This window comes from Monodelphis domestica, chromosome 4, assembly GCF_027887165.1.
Source record: "Monodelphis domestica isolate mMonDom1 chromosome 4, mMonDom1.pri, whole genome shotgun sequence".
Classification (NCBI taxonomy): domain Eukaryota; kingdom Metazoa; phylum Chordata; class Mammalia; order Didelphimorphia; family Didelphidae; genus Monodelphis; species Monodelphis domestica.
This window is the reverse complement of record NC_077230.1, coordinates 358,348,423-358,362,722: the sequence shown is the minus strand read 5'-3', so window position 1 is coordinate 358,362,722 and position 14,300 is coordinate 358,348,423. Positions and strand designations below refer to the sequence as shown.

The following is a 14,300-nucleotide window of genomic DNA, read 5'->3' as shown; positions in this document are numbered from 1 at the left end:
ACTGAGAAGAGGAGTAGGACTAACTTACCATAATAAACAGTTGAAATTATTTAAGATGAATTTGTAGTGAATTCACTCAGTAGTTCCATGAGAGTCTCCAGTTTGATTCAGTAGCACATGAGTAGGTAAAAAGGAGATAGTAGTAATTCAGGGTTAGGTACCCAAGACATGAAGAGAAATAGGTTGGTTCTCTGTTGTTTATATTATCTCATTTAATGTTATTTTATTTTTTAATCATTGATATCAAGTTCTGATGATTACTATATTATAATTTAGGTCTGATTATATAGTCTCCTATATTCATATTTGGAAAAAATATTTCTGTGAGAAAATTTCTCAAAATGCTCTACATTCAGGTTCCTGGGTGTAAGTGAGAATTATTATTTATTCAGATCATTCAGCACATCTTGCTTGGTGATTCTAGTCCATGTATAAGGAATCTGACCTCTTCCCTTGAATCTGAACTTGTAATGTTCTTCTAATTGTGACCTGAAGCGACACACAAACCATTTCCAGTATGGCTGGGCGGATGTGTCTGGAGTGATACTCCATGTGGCATATTTACCACCTGCCTGACGATAAGTCTTAAATGGGAAAGTCTTATCCAGCTCATAATATGAACGATAAAATGAATCATCACTTGCGACATAGCTGGTACAGAAATCAAGCGAAAACTCATGGGAATATCGAAAATGAAAGCCACTGACAGCGTGAGAACGATGGAAAGGGACACTGTGGTCCTCACTATGATCTTTGACTGTATTTGTACAGATTGCCTTGCAAAAAGGACATTGCTTCCAGCAGCCACTGAGCTGCTCAGAGAGTATAACTTGAATCTCGGGCACAACTCTCTCTATAAATACAACCTCACATGCCTCTCCTACCTTTTGGATTGCACTATCCAGGCGTTCATTCATGGCTTCTCTGAGGAAATCTATGTCAGTTATCTTCTGGTGTTCAATGCTTCTTAAGTCACCTCTTGGAAAGGTCAAATAACACCCCAGCTTATTACACAATGTGTCCAGCCACACACAAGCAGAATTGTTTTGATCTTTAGCTGCCAGAGTTGACTCCTGAATAGCAGAGAAGATGATGTTCTTAAAATAGTTCAAATTGTAACTTAAAACATCATTCAATTTGTCAGTTCCTCTATTTCCACAGTATGCTTCAATCTCTTTCTTAATGTAATCTTTGAAAAACCATTCTGGTTGATGGATATATTGCCAATAATGCACAAAATTTTCTTCCTTAGCCAGAGAGATGAGAATATGTTTTTCCAGGTTGGATCGGTTTCCATTGAAGGCAGGACAGTTAGCCCTAATCTCCCCAGCAAGGTCAAGGGCTGCCTTTTTCCAGATGGCTATTGGAAGGGAAGCAGTGAGCTTGTTCCCCAGAAAGTCAGCAAATGTTGTGATGGAGGTTGCGCCCTGGCAGGAAATCTTAAAGCTCATGAAGAAATCCTCTCTCTTGCTTTCTAGATATGTGACAGGATCATGAGCTCTCTTGAATGCTTTGTGCATATCCCAAAAAGTAGTTGCTGCTCTTTGGCACAAATATAAGGACAAATCCATTTTATATTCACTTGTATATGTGTACCGAGATTTATTGGATGCAGAATCAGTTTCTTTTTCTATCAATTGCAGTATTTCATGGAAATAACTTTTGTTATAATCCCTTCCCATTTTTGAATTACATTTAATAGTTTTGTTGACCAGGGACATGATGTCTTGGGTAGTTTGCTCTATGATCACCTTATCACTTTCTGCTATGGAAGGTGTGTGACAGGAATGATATTTTTTCTTCATTTTGACATGTTTTTCATAATCAATGGAAAATATTTTTCTTCTGGAAAAAGCTTGAAGTCTGTCTCTGACATTGTGTTCCTGTTTAAAATGGTCTAGAAAGACATTCTCCAAATCCACATCAATATTGAGATTTTCAGAGGTACTTGAGGAAACTTCACAGACCCACATTGTCCAAAGTTGATTGAATTTTTCTCTCAATTCATCCTCATCTAACTCTTTACCCATTACTAATAAAGCCATATCTCTACTTCTCAACAACAGCTGTTTTTCATACTCTGATTTCATTTTATCCAATTTATCTTGACTTTTCCTCAAACAAGTAAAATCAATGGACTTTCTGGTAATTTCTGAAACAAGTGCCTCCTTAAGATTTCTAAATTTATTCTCAAAATTTCCCTTCCACTGAATCAGGATTTCATTGTCTTGGTCTTCATCAAAATATCTTTGAAGTTCTTGCCTGATTGCTTCATATTTTTCTGCAACATTTGCCTCAATAGAACTTCTTGTGAGATCCTGGATCTCTCCATTTTGAATCTGATTGATCAACTGGTTTTCCAACGCTAATAAATGACTTCTTAGCTGCCAAGACCAGTTGTTATACATTGTCTCAAGTTTGCTTATGGCCATGATTTCCCTGGTATTCTTAAAGCTAAAGATGAAGTTTTCATTCACCAAAGCTTTCCACAAATCCTGGATCCGAACTTTTACCTCAGATATCTTCAGGATGCTGCCCTTGGATTCTTCTTTGGCAGCCAAGAGAACTCCTTTTTTAAGATCTTGGATGTTATGACTATAAGTGGGGTTGGGAGCAGCCATTGGAGGATCCCCTTCCCATAGATGAGCAAAATAGTGGACCTGGGTGTTTACATCAAACCGAATGACATCACTGAAGCAAGTAATATCTGTGCATTGTTCGTGTTCTGCAGCAGTGACTGCCATTTCATCCAGTCTCTCCTGCAGTCTTCTTCTCCCTTCCATGTTCTGATCTTTGGCAAGTATTTCCCCCACATTTTGATGGACAAAGAGACAGCTTGGAGAAATGTTTACTTGTTTCATTCTCAGAAAGGCCTGCACAGCAATTTGCAAAACATCTTGCATTTCTGAAGGATTCTCTCCAAAAATATTGATCAAAGTCAGATTTCCAAGTCCAATGACGAAGGTTGCCAGCTCATTATCCCTATTCTGTGACTTGTTCATAAGTTCTGGGGCCCTGAGTCCTTCTGTGTCAACCACAAGGACAAAGTCAAAGCCCATCTCTTCCTGCAGGGTTTCATCCACCTTCACCAACTGCATGTAGGCTCCTTGTGTGCATCGCCCTGCATTGACATTGAACTGAAGGCCAAACATTGCATTCAGCAAAGTGGACTTCCCTGTGCTTTGGAGACCAAGAACAGAGAGAACAAAAAGCTTTTTGTCTCCAATTTTCTCAATTAATCTGTCAAAAACCGCTGACACCCACTTCAGGGGTACATAGGAAGCATCCCCATCCATCAGCTCAAGGGGATATCCAGAGACCATCAGGTCGGCAGCAATCTGAGGAAGAGAGAAGAACACAGTATGCCTTTGGGATGAAACTTCTTCCAAAGCTTCATAGATCTGGCCAACTTCTCTGAGGATGTGTTCGATGCCAAATAAGGACACAGTTTCAAGTTCCATTTTGTGGCATTTTAAGGAGACATCCTTGGATCCTTTTTGGTTTTCTGCCAGTGGCTGTGACCACAAAGGCTTGTGCCTCAGCATTTCTGGTTTACTTTTGGTCAAGATGTCCATAAATATACCCAGCCACTGCAGAAAGTACAACTGAGTTTTGTTGTCTCTCTCAGAGTGAGATTGGAGCACTTCCAACACCGCTCGCATTAAGTCATTGAGAGGAAATGCCCTCTTTAGCTGTGTTTGTCTTATTATTTGCTTTTCTGTCTCAATCTCACTCTTGTGCTGTTCAAGGCTACGGTTCCCTTTCTCTCGCAGGTGACAAAGCTCCTTATCCTTCTTACACCACTGGTGCCAAAGTTCTCCTTGAAGAGGTAATAATTTCTCCTTCATTTCAGACAATTTCATCTCTTTCATGAGGGCCATCAAAGTTTCTGCCCTTCCCTTGGCCTCCTGACACTCCTCTCTATCCAGGTCTACAAGAAAGCCATACCGGCGAGCCACATCTGCACAGTCTTCCAGACTGAGAAAGGGACCTGAAGACTTCAGCAGGCGATTGATGACCCTTGTGAGTTGATCTATTAATTCTGCCTCATTTCTATTCATGATCCCAATTCTCACTTTCAGGCCAGAATCATTGCTTGTAGTCTTATCTTTGTCATCAAACAAATAAACCAAAGGTTTGGATGACTTCCACAGATCCCGGACCATTTTTGTGGTCCTCTCACTTTTATCAGAAGCAGACACAAGGACCACTGTGACTGAAGCAATTTCCTGCAGAAACCTAAGCTGTGTCTCATAGTCTTTGGCATCTCCATGGAGATTGGTGAAAGCAACACAGCTTTCAAATCTGTCCTCACCTCTTCCCCCTGGGAAAAACCAGGAGATTTCTACCACACCTCCCATCAAGAGGCAGAACTTGCTGCTTCCTCGGCAGTGACGGTGGAAAAAAGTATCATGTTTGTGCTTACTCAGCAGAGAGTTCAAGATCTGAGATTTGGAAGAAGTAGCAGAATTCACAACTCTTATGAAAGACACGATGGGGATAGGTACTTGGAAGATAGATTGGTTATGAAAATTAATGACTTTGTCTTCTTCTGATTTCTCTGTCTGTCTCCAGTTTCTCTTGATTTGGCTGAAAGACCAAAGGGGGAATTCTATTACAGAATTAAAGGGATTGGGCACCACAAGAGGGAGGGCAAATTGGCAGATGGAAAGTTTGTTTGAAATGTATTGCCTCATGAAGTCATCTGCACAATGAAAAATCATCATCTGGATGTCCATTGGGTGAATGTGGGGCTGGCTTGTGGTCAAGAGGTCAGAGGACGTGGCACTATCATTAAAAAAATCATCATAAGGATCTGAAGTGTCATCATCAAGGTTTTTGAGAGTCACAGTCTGACCAGTCATTGTGTCTCCCTCTATTTTGCAGACCAAGTATCTAAGTCTGTAATCCAGGACCAATAGCTTCTGTAGGAAATAAAATGGTAACTGATTCTCTTTGTCTGGCTGAGTGTCATGCACAGAAGTCTTGCAAATCAGATGGAAATCTGCCTGACTCATCTTCCTTGGATAGTAAGGCTCCAGATCAAGCCTCTTGGCTAGCTCTAAAAAGGTGGAATTTATCACTTCATGCTGTTTGATGGTAACTGGTTCTGGTTCACATAACTTTTTCTTTCTCTGAGAGATACTTTCCAGTTCTTTTTTCACCTGGTCCATCTGTACACCGTTCAATATAGCTTCATATTCTCCACTGATGAGCAAATTCAAATCTTTCTCCAGAGTTTCCCAATCATGACCTGCCCTGGGTTTTGAGAGTACATGAAGCACTTCTTTGGACCATGACAGTCCCGTGAGAGATTGCATGAGCTCCAAACGTTGCTTCTTTTCTTCTGAAGACACAGAAATAGGACCAGGGGTAACTGTGAGTCCTGTGAACAGAAGGAATGCCTGAGCCATAGAGCCACAATTCTTATTAAGGTTCAGGTATTTTTCATGGGCTTCTTTCATTTCACATAACAGGAAATTTAATTCTTCACATCCTAGGAGATAATGAAAGGTTTGATTTTTCTCCTTGTACCCTGCACCAACTGCAATGGAAAGTAACAGGAGGTATGTGCCTGACTCTCCTGACTGTTTCAAGGTCTTCAGAAAGGAGCTGAGAAATGAACTGATCTTATAAGTGGCCTTTCTTCGAGCTTCTTCCATCTGTCCCAAGAACTCTAAGTTAGGATTTACATCAAGAAGGTTATTCTTTTCCTTTTCTAAGAGTTGAATGAAATCATCAAATTCTGTAACCTGTATATGTTGTTGCTGCTTTGCTGAATGGAAAATCCATTGCATGATTGAGTGACTCTGTGAGAAGTCTTTCACTTGATAGACATGAGGATACAGAAGGCTACGCAGCTGAGATTGAATGAATTTGACTTCATGAATTGGGAAATCTTTGTAAAAGTTATAAATGTCTACCAAGAACTGCTGCAGAGATGGGTTTTTGAGACAGATGTTAATCCAAGGGTCATAGTTCCTGGTCTTCTCACTCAGATTTTGCATGAAATCCATCAGTTTCATCAACTTCTCCTGAGGCTCAGTAGTTTCCCAAGATTTTACTTCTTCTAAAAAAGACATGGCATCATCGATTGCACTCAGAAATTCCTCTCCAACCTGGGTTCTTGCATGTTTGCCAGTCAATGCTGTGTAAGTGTCTGTGAGGCAGTGAGTTAGTTGAAGGGGATCCTGAAAATCCTGTCTATGATTAGACAGAATTATGTCCCAGACAGGCACTAACTGATAACCTCGGTCAATGACACACCAGGTACAATTGCTGGCCACAAGACCAGCTTTCCATTGTGGGAGAGAATCCACCTCTGGGGGGCCTCCTGTTTGGAAAACAGACAATTGGAATCTTCCTTGCAAATTAGTGGAATTTGTATTGTAAGAAGCCATTTGAGATTGAGAGTCTGATATATTTATTCCGGCTCCAACTGTCACCCCAAAACCAGAGTAGCTGCCTCCAATATATATATCGAGTGCCTTGGAGGCTTGTTGCTTTACATCATGAAGCTCCTCTGACCTGAAGCCTTCTGTTATAGCTTTCCACCAGAATATTCCTCCCAAATGTAATGGACCCTGGTTCACATGAGAGCCAAATCTTTGGAAAAATGCCTCACACCTATGCCTCAGTCCTTGAGTTTCTGAACCATTGGAGTGGATCAGAAGTTTCTCTAACTGTTTTAACTTTTGCACAGCTGACCTGCTAAGACAGAGCTGATCTTGTGAAAAGTGGCAGCAAGCCAGAGGGATGTAGCTGAACCTGGTGGTGCAGCTGTAAGTGTTCTCAGAATGTTCCTTATGCAGTTCTCTGGAGTCAGAAGATTTGGTATTATTGGTGCTGGACTCCAGGCTCCATCCCCATCCTCCACCCTTAGCCAAGAAGCTAACAGTAAAGCCTAATCTCTCCATGCTTTGGGTAAACATAGACTCCTCATGAGAAGACGAAAATTCTTTGGTTTCCATCCGTGTCCCCTGTTCTGGGCTGAGCAGAAAGATGTTCTCTGGGAGGCTGAGCAGTTCTTCTCTTCTCTCCAAAAGATCCGCAGGCTGTCCAGTTTGGTAAATTCCCTGCAGGGCTAGGCCACCTGAAACTCGTTTCAGGAGCTCCCTGTCAGGAAGATTCTCCCTATTGGAGAGAGTGCCTTCCATGACACTGAGGTGTTCCTTCATATTTTCTATAACCTCTGTTAGGGGTTTCTTAGTAAGTGGCCAGTACTCTGGTGGGATCTCCATGACCTGCCTCAGCTCTTCTTCTTTCATCCTCACAATCTCTTCCTGGCGACTTTTACCTTCCACCTGCATCTCCTTCAGTTCTATCAAGGCTGACTGAGCCCTCTTTTGTCTCTCCTGCACTGCCACCCAGGACTTCTCTTGCATCTCCTCAGATCCCTGGTTTCTAGACAGCTGAAGAAGTCTTTCTATTGCCCGTTTCTCCCATGGATGTTTGGCCTGGGATTTCAGTGTCAGAACTTCCCTCTGTTCTAGGTGTTGTAAGGCTTGGACAGAGGTCACATCCAAGTTTTCTTGCAGCTTAGATACCCAGTACTGGGGATTCAGGCCCACTTCTTGCAACATCTTCTCCAGGTCTCTTATTCCAGGGTCTTCATGATGTGGGTCAATAGCATTATCCCTTGGTGTAGACATGGCTGTAGGAGAGTACAAAAAATTGATTAGTCAAAAAGTTGCTTTACTTTGGGAGGAAGGAGCCATGGGAAATATGTGGGGAAAGTTGTAAAATATTGAAGGGACTCCACAGGATATATATTCACTCTGTTCTTCTACCCCAGAAGCATCATTGAATGTATATGATATATGTGTAAGCAGAAATGTCTGATGATTTAAAAATGTGGCATCTCTAGCCTAGCAAGATGTGGAGGATAGACAGAGGACAAGAACATAAAATGGCTCAAATAAATCATGGGACTTAATCCTCTCTGCTCATCAAATTGCCACTTAAAAAATAGAATTGGCCCAATGGTAAAAAGAGTCATGAAAATTTACTAGAAAAAACTCCTTAAAAAGCAAAATTTGCTAAATCAGAAAAGTAGGTACAAAATTTCAGTAGAGAAAATAATTCCATAAAAATTAGATTCAGTCAAGAGGAAGCTGATTACTCCCAAAGACATCAAGAATCAATATAACAATGCAAATGAATGTGAAAAATAGAAGAAAATGTGAAATATATCATTGGAAAAACAACTGACTTGTGTAAAAAATGGACTTGAACTCTGGACTTCAATCTCCACAAGATTTTGCTCCACTTCCCCAAAATGCTTTGTAATCTCATGGAATTCTCAGGTGGGCCGAGATCAAGAAGTGATTTAACCTGATTGCAAAGGTTTTGTGGTCTGTTTTGGACTTCCGTTTTGGAGCAGACGCGGCTCTTCCATGATGTGAGATTATCTTGTCTAGGCCTCTCTGGCCTAGCCACGTGTTTCTTATCCTGTGTTTTCTTTAATCCTTAATCTTTAATAAACCTCATAAAAATATAACACTCCTTGCAAAGAGAAACTAATTTCTACCTACCTCAGTCTCCCCTAAATTTTAATTTTTACACTTGAAAATATAGATTGAAAAAAATTAAGATTTATTGGGCTGCCTAAAAGCAATGATAAAAAACCCTACATATCCTATTTCAAGAATTATAAATGAAAACTGCAGTTATATCTTATATCCAAAGTGTTAAATTAGACATTAAAAAATAAATTGATCATCTCCTGGAAAAGATACCAAAATGAAAACAGGAATATTATAGGCAAATTCCAGAGTTTCCAAGCCAAAGAGAAATTATTGCAAGCTGCTGGAAAGAAACTGTTAAAATATCATAGAGCTTTATATACAGGATCACACTAGTAGCTTTCATGTTAAAAGAGCAGATAGCTTAGAATATGATATGCTAGAAGGCAAAGGAGCTAGGATTACAACTAAAAATAACCTATCAAGTAAAATTAGTATAATCCTTTGGAGGGGGGAAGGATATTTAATGAAATAGAGAACTTTCAAGCATTCCTCATGAGAAGATCAGAGCTTTATAGAAAATTTGACATTACATTCAAACACAAGCCTCAAGTAAAACATAAAACCTTAAATATGAAAGAGTAATCATGAAATGACTCAAACATTTTGGAGAGCAATATGGAATTATGCACAACAAGTTTTGACCTAGAAATACTACTATTAGGTAGTATTTCTACCTTCCTACCTATTTACCTTCCTAAGGTAAATAGGAAAAATGAAAAAAGAATCTATATTTCTAAAATATTTCTTGAAACTCTCTTCTTGTGGCAAAGAACTAGAAATTGAAGACTGCCCATCAATTGGAGAATGGCTAAACAAGTTGTGGTATAATTGTGATGGAATATTATTGCACAATAAGAAATTATAAAAGGGTCAATTTTTTTAAATCTAAAAAGTCATACATCAAAATATGAAGAGTGAAATGAGCAGAACCAAGTGAGCATTATATAGAGCAATGGAAATCTTATTTAAAGAATGACTTGTGTATGTTGACCTCCAAAGAAAGAACTGATAAAGAAAAATAAGTAAGACAAAGGTTTATATATACATTTATTTTTTGTCAAAACAATGCTTTCTCTAATGGAGGGGGTATAGAAAAGGAGGAGGAATTAACACATATTTAATGTAACAAATTTTAATTTAAAAAATGTTGAATTTTTTTAAAAGAGTAATCATAAAGGACTCAATAAAGTTAAATTATTTCTTTTTCTATATGGGAAGATTATACTTGTAACTCCAAAGAACTTTGTCAGTATTCGGACAATTAGAAGGAGTCTATATAAACAGAAAGCATGAATGTGAGTCAATAATGTTAGGATGATTTAAAAAAAAACTGAAGGGACAAGAAAGAGGGATGCACTCGTAGAAGGGGAAAGAGAAAGACAGAATGAGGACATTTTCCCACATAAAAGTCAGACACAGAACAGCTTTTCTAGTGGGAGGTAAAAATTAAGAGCCAATGTTCAAACCCCACTCTCACTGGAATTGGTTCAAAGAGGGAAGAATATATCCCCCCCATACACACACACACACACACACACACACACACACACACACACACACACAAATGAGTAAAGATTTCTATATTATCCACTAGGGAAATAGGAAGAGAAGATAAGAGATGTGGGGAAGAGAGTGATAAAAAAGAGGGGACATTAAGGGAGACAATGGAAAGAATTCAAAAAAACATCTTTAGGAGGAGCAGATAAAAAGACATCAAGAAGAATAAAAAGATCTTGTTATTGTTATTCATCCTTGATTTTTCACACAGGACAAATTATATTATAGGTGATGTCTTGATTTGCTTGTGAATTGTATTTAAGTAAAGCAGAGTTACCCAAAATCATCAGTCTCACTCTCTTTTCCAGAATCATCAAACTCTAGTGGCTAGACAAAAGTCATGACCAGCAACAGCCTGGGATTCAATGGAGGGCTTTGGCATTTTTTATGTCTGACCAAGATCTAAAGGCTCCACAGAGCCTATTTTAGCTATTCATAAGGGCTGTTGGAACAATTTGTTCGCATCTGCCCATTCTAGTGGAAGAAGTCTTCACATATTTGGGGTAGAGATTTCCTTACCTATCAATGAGTTTATGGCCTCTCAGTTACCCTCAAACTTATTTAACTTGTCTGCCAAGATGATTTTACTTGACTGTGGCTGCTGTCCAAGCGACAGCTTCTTAGAGTCACAGGTGACAATTAGAGGAAAATTCAAAATAGCCAGAATTATAAATGTGAATAAAATAAATTCACCCTTAAAATAGAAACATAACAAAAATAGGCTAGAAACCAGAATTCGGCAGTCTGTTCTTTAAAAGAAACACATTTGAAACAGAAACATATACATAGAGGACATATACATGAGGACTTTTTTTTTTATTTTACCAGAGAATTTATTAGACACAGGCCCCTTCCTCCCCTCCCATACATGCCCCTCCATAAGGAGGAAGAGATTAAGATGGGATTTGGGGCAAGGGCCACTACACAGGAGGGGCAGAAGCCTCCTTCACCATCTTGAGGTTTGCCACCGGAGCAAAGAAAGAAGTAGCACTGCTTGCCTACCTGTTCTTAGAGAAATACTCCTTGCTATTCTCCACATTGGGCTTGATAGTGTCTCCTCCTACAACTGAAGTAAAAAAAGGCAGGGGTGGCAATCATGATTTCAGACAAAGCAAGAGCAAAAAGAGACCTCATTAAAGAGATAATCTGGGAAAATACATTTTGTTAAAATGCATGATAGACAATTAAACAATATCGAAATTTTTTACAGCAAGTTTCTCTGATAAAGTCCTAATTTCTCAATTTTATAGTGAACTGGACAAAATTTAGAAAAATAAGAGCCATTCCACAGTTGTTAAATGGTAAAAAGACATGAAAAAGTGGTTCTCAGAAAGAAAAAAAAAACTAAAGATATCTATATTCATATGAATAAATGCACCAAATCACTATTCATTTAAAAAGTGCAAATTAAAACAACTCTGAGACTTATAATCATCAGAAATGAAAAATGCAGGAGAGAATAAAGGAAAATAAATATCCTAATAAACTTGTGGTGGAATTATGAACTGGTCCAACCACTCTGGAGAACAATTTGGAACTAAGCCCAAAGTGCTTATAAAAAGAAAAAAGCCCAAAAAGTATACTCTTCAATCCAGCAATGCCTGTATTAAGTCTTACACCAAAGAGATCAAAGAGAAAAGAAATTTGTACCAATAAGTGCAAAAATAGTTATATGAACTCTTTCTGTACTATCAAAGAACTGGACATTAAGGAGATGTTCATCAGTTGGGGAATGGCTGAACAAATGGGGCATTAGATTATGATGGAGTACTGGTGTGTTTTAAGAAATAGTCAGGAGGTGGTTTTGAGGAAAGGAAAAAAAAAACATGGCAAGACCAATATGAACTGATGCAAAGTGAAGTGAGAATAACCAGGAGACCATTGTGCACAATAACAAACATGTAATGACAATCAACTGTGAAAGACTTTGCTTCTCTCTCTGATCAACACAATGATCCAAGAAAATCACAAAGGTCTCATGATGAAAAAATACTATCCACCATTGGTGAGAGAAAACTGATGAACTCTGGGTGCAAATTGAAGTAAAATTTTCTCAAATTCTTTAATTTTATCAGAAGGAAGTTTATGACAAGGCTAATATGGAACTTTGTTTTGCATGATTTCACATGTAAGCAAAGCATATTGCTTGTCTTCTCAATTGGTGGTGATGAAAGTAGGAGGGAGGGAGAAATTAAAACTCAAAACTTAAAAAGAAATCAATGTTTTAAGAAATAAATGCAAATGCATTTTAAAAGACTAAATTTGGTTTCTTAACTACAAATTACAACTGGTGTTGCATTCAGCACTTAGTTGGACTACATGTAGTGCAAGATCCACATGATGGCCCTTCAAAAAACTTGAAGACTCTTTGAATGTGTGCCCAGACTTAGGTCCAGTTTTTTCACCAGATCCATATATGACATGCACTCATTATCCTTCATCATCCTCCCTCCTTTCCCTATTCTATATACTCTCAAGCAAATCAATGTCCTTCTTAAATCATGGCACTCTGTCAAAGCTCCAAAAGGGGAGACTGACAAAAGCCCCCAGAACCAAAAAATGAGAGAACCAAGAGCAGAGACAAATATGGGGAACAAAGAAGGGGTGAATATGAGCAAACAACAGAAAAAGAAGAAACAAATTACAATAGACAGCTTCTATACAACAAACGGAACAGAGAGGGAGTGATCAGCAAATGACAAATCAGAAATCTGAGCAATTTGGATACAGGCTTTGGAAGAACTCAAAATGCAATTCAAAACACAATTAAGAGAGGCTGAAGACAATTGGGAAAAGAACTTAAAAACTAAGATAAGTCATCTGGAAACAGAGGCACTTCAACTAAAATGAGAAAATAGTGTCTTGAAAGCCAAAATCAACCAGCTGGAAAATGAGGCAAAGGAGATGAAAGATGAGGCAAAGAAGATGAAAGATGAGGCAAAGGAGATAAAAGATGAGGTAAAGAAGATGAAATATGACCTCCATAGAAAATCAAACCAGAAAGAGAAGGATGACCAAAAAACCAGGAATGAAACCCAGTCTTTAAGAACAAGAATACAACAACTAGAATTAAGTGACCTCACAAGGCAGCAAGACATTAGATAACAAAACCAAAAGAATGAAAAAATTGAGGAAAATGTGAAGCATCTCATTCACAAATGGATTTCAAAAATCAAAAGAAAAAGCCTGGACACAATACTACAGGAAATTATTCAAGAAAACTGCCCCAATATTCTAGAACAAGAGGGAAAAGTGGAGATTGAAAGTATCCACAGAGCACCTCCTGTACTTGATCCCCAACTGACAACACCCAGGAATGTCATAGCCAAATTCAAGAACAATCAGACCAAAGAAAAGATATTACAAGGTGCCAAGAAGAAGTCATTCAGATACCATGGAACCACAGTAAGGATAACTCATGATCTGGCTGCATCCACACTGAAGGACCAAAATGCATGGAATGTGATATTCCGGAAAGCAAGGGAACTAGGTCTATAACCAAGAATCAACTACCCAGCAAAACTGACTATATTCTTACAGGAGGAAGTATGGTCATTCAACAAAATAGAAGAATTCCAAGAATTTGTAAAGAAAAGACCAGACCTGAACAGAAAATATAATACCTAAGCACAGAACTCAAGAGAACCATCAAAAGGTAATTTTTAAAAAGGAGGAAAAAGAAAAACAAAACAAAACAAACAAACAAACCAAAAAAACCCTTTTTTAAGAGACTCAATAAGTTAAAATTTTATATATCCCTATAAAAAAGAGGTTATTTATAACTCTTAAAAACTTTTGTTATCAGCTGGGTAGATAGAAGAATTACACTTAGAGGGAACAGTGACAAACTGTATAGGATAAAAGGACAAAACATAAATAGGTATATAGATATATGCTTGCATAAACACATATACATGTGAGTATACATATGTGTGTGTGTTTATATATATATATATATACATACAACTAGAGCTAAAAAAGAGGTTAATACTAAAAGAAATGGGAAAAGAAACAAATGGGGGTAAATTTATATGTCACAAAGAAGTTCATGGCTGGAGGGGGGAGACCATCAATACACTGGAAAGGTAAAGAGGTTGGAGATAGGAAATACTCAACTCTTAAGTGCTTTGAAATTGACCCAAAGAGAGAAGAACAATCCAATCCATTGGGGCAGAGAATAGATTTGTGCCCTATAAGGGAGTAGAAGGGTAAAAA

General features: G+C 38.3%; 1 protein-coding gene across 1 annotated transcript; it reads right to left on the bottom strand.

The window, feature by feature from the left end:
* Positions 1-380: 380 nt before the first annotated feature.
* LOC100031017 (interferon-induced very large GTPase 1-like) lies at positions 381-13,739 on the bottom strand. The gene is made up of 2 exons (XM_001380348.3): positions 11,088-13,739; positions 381-7,654 (listed from the first exon to the last, which is right to left on the bottom strand). The coding sequence occupies exons 1-2, from the start codon at positions 11,122-11,124 to the stop codon at positions 381-383; spliced, it is 7,311 nt and encodes a 2,436-aa protein (XP_001380385.3). The 5' UTR covers positions 11,125-13,739.
* Between the last annotated feature and the right edge of the window lie 561 nt (positions 13,740-14,300).

What these genes read in the sequence shown, in the direction of transcription:
- LOC100031017 (XM_001380348.3), bottom strand. Translation starts at nt 11,124, where the DNA reads ATGTGGAGAATAGCAAGGAGTATTTCTCTAAGAACAG. An exon ending in GAGTATTTCTCTAAGAACAG is followed by an intron (nt 7,655 to 11,087) that starts GTAGGCAAGCAG and finishes ACTCTCCTACAG; the next exon opens with CCATGTCTACACCAAGGGAT.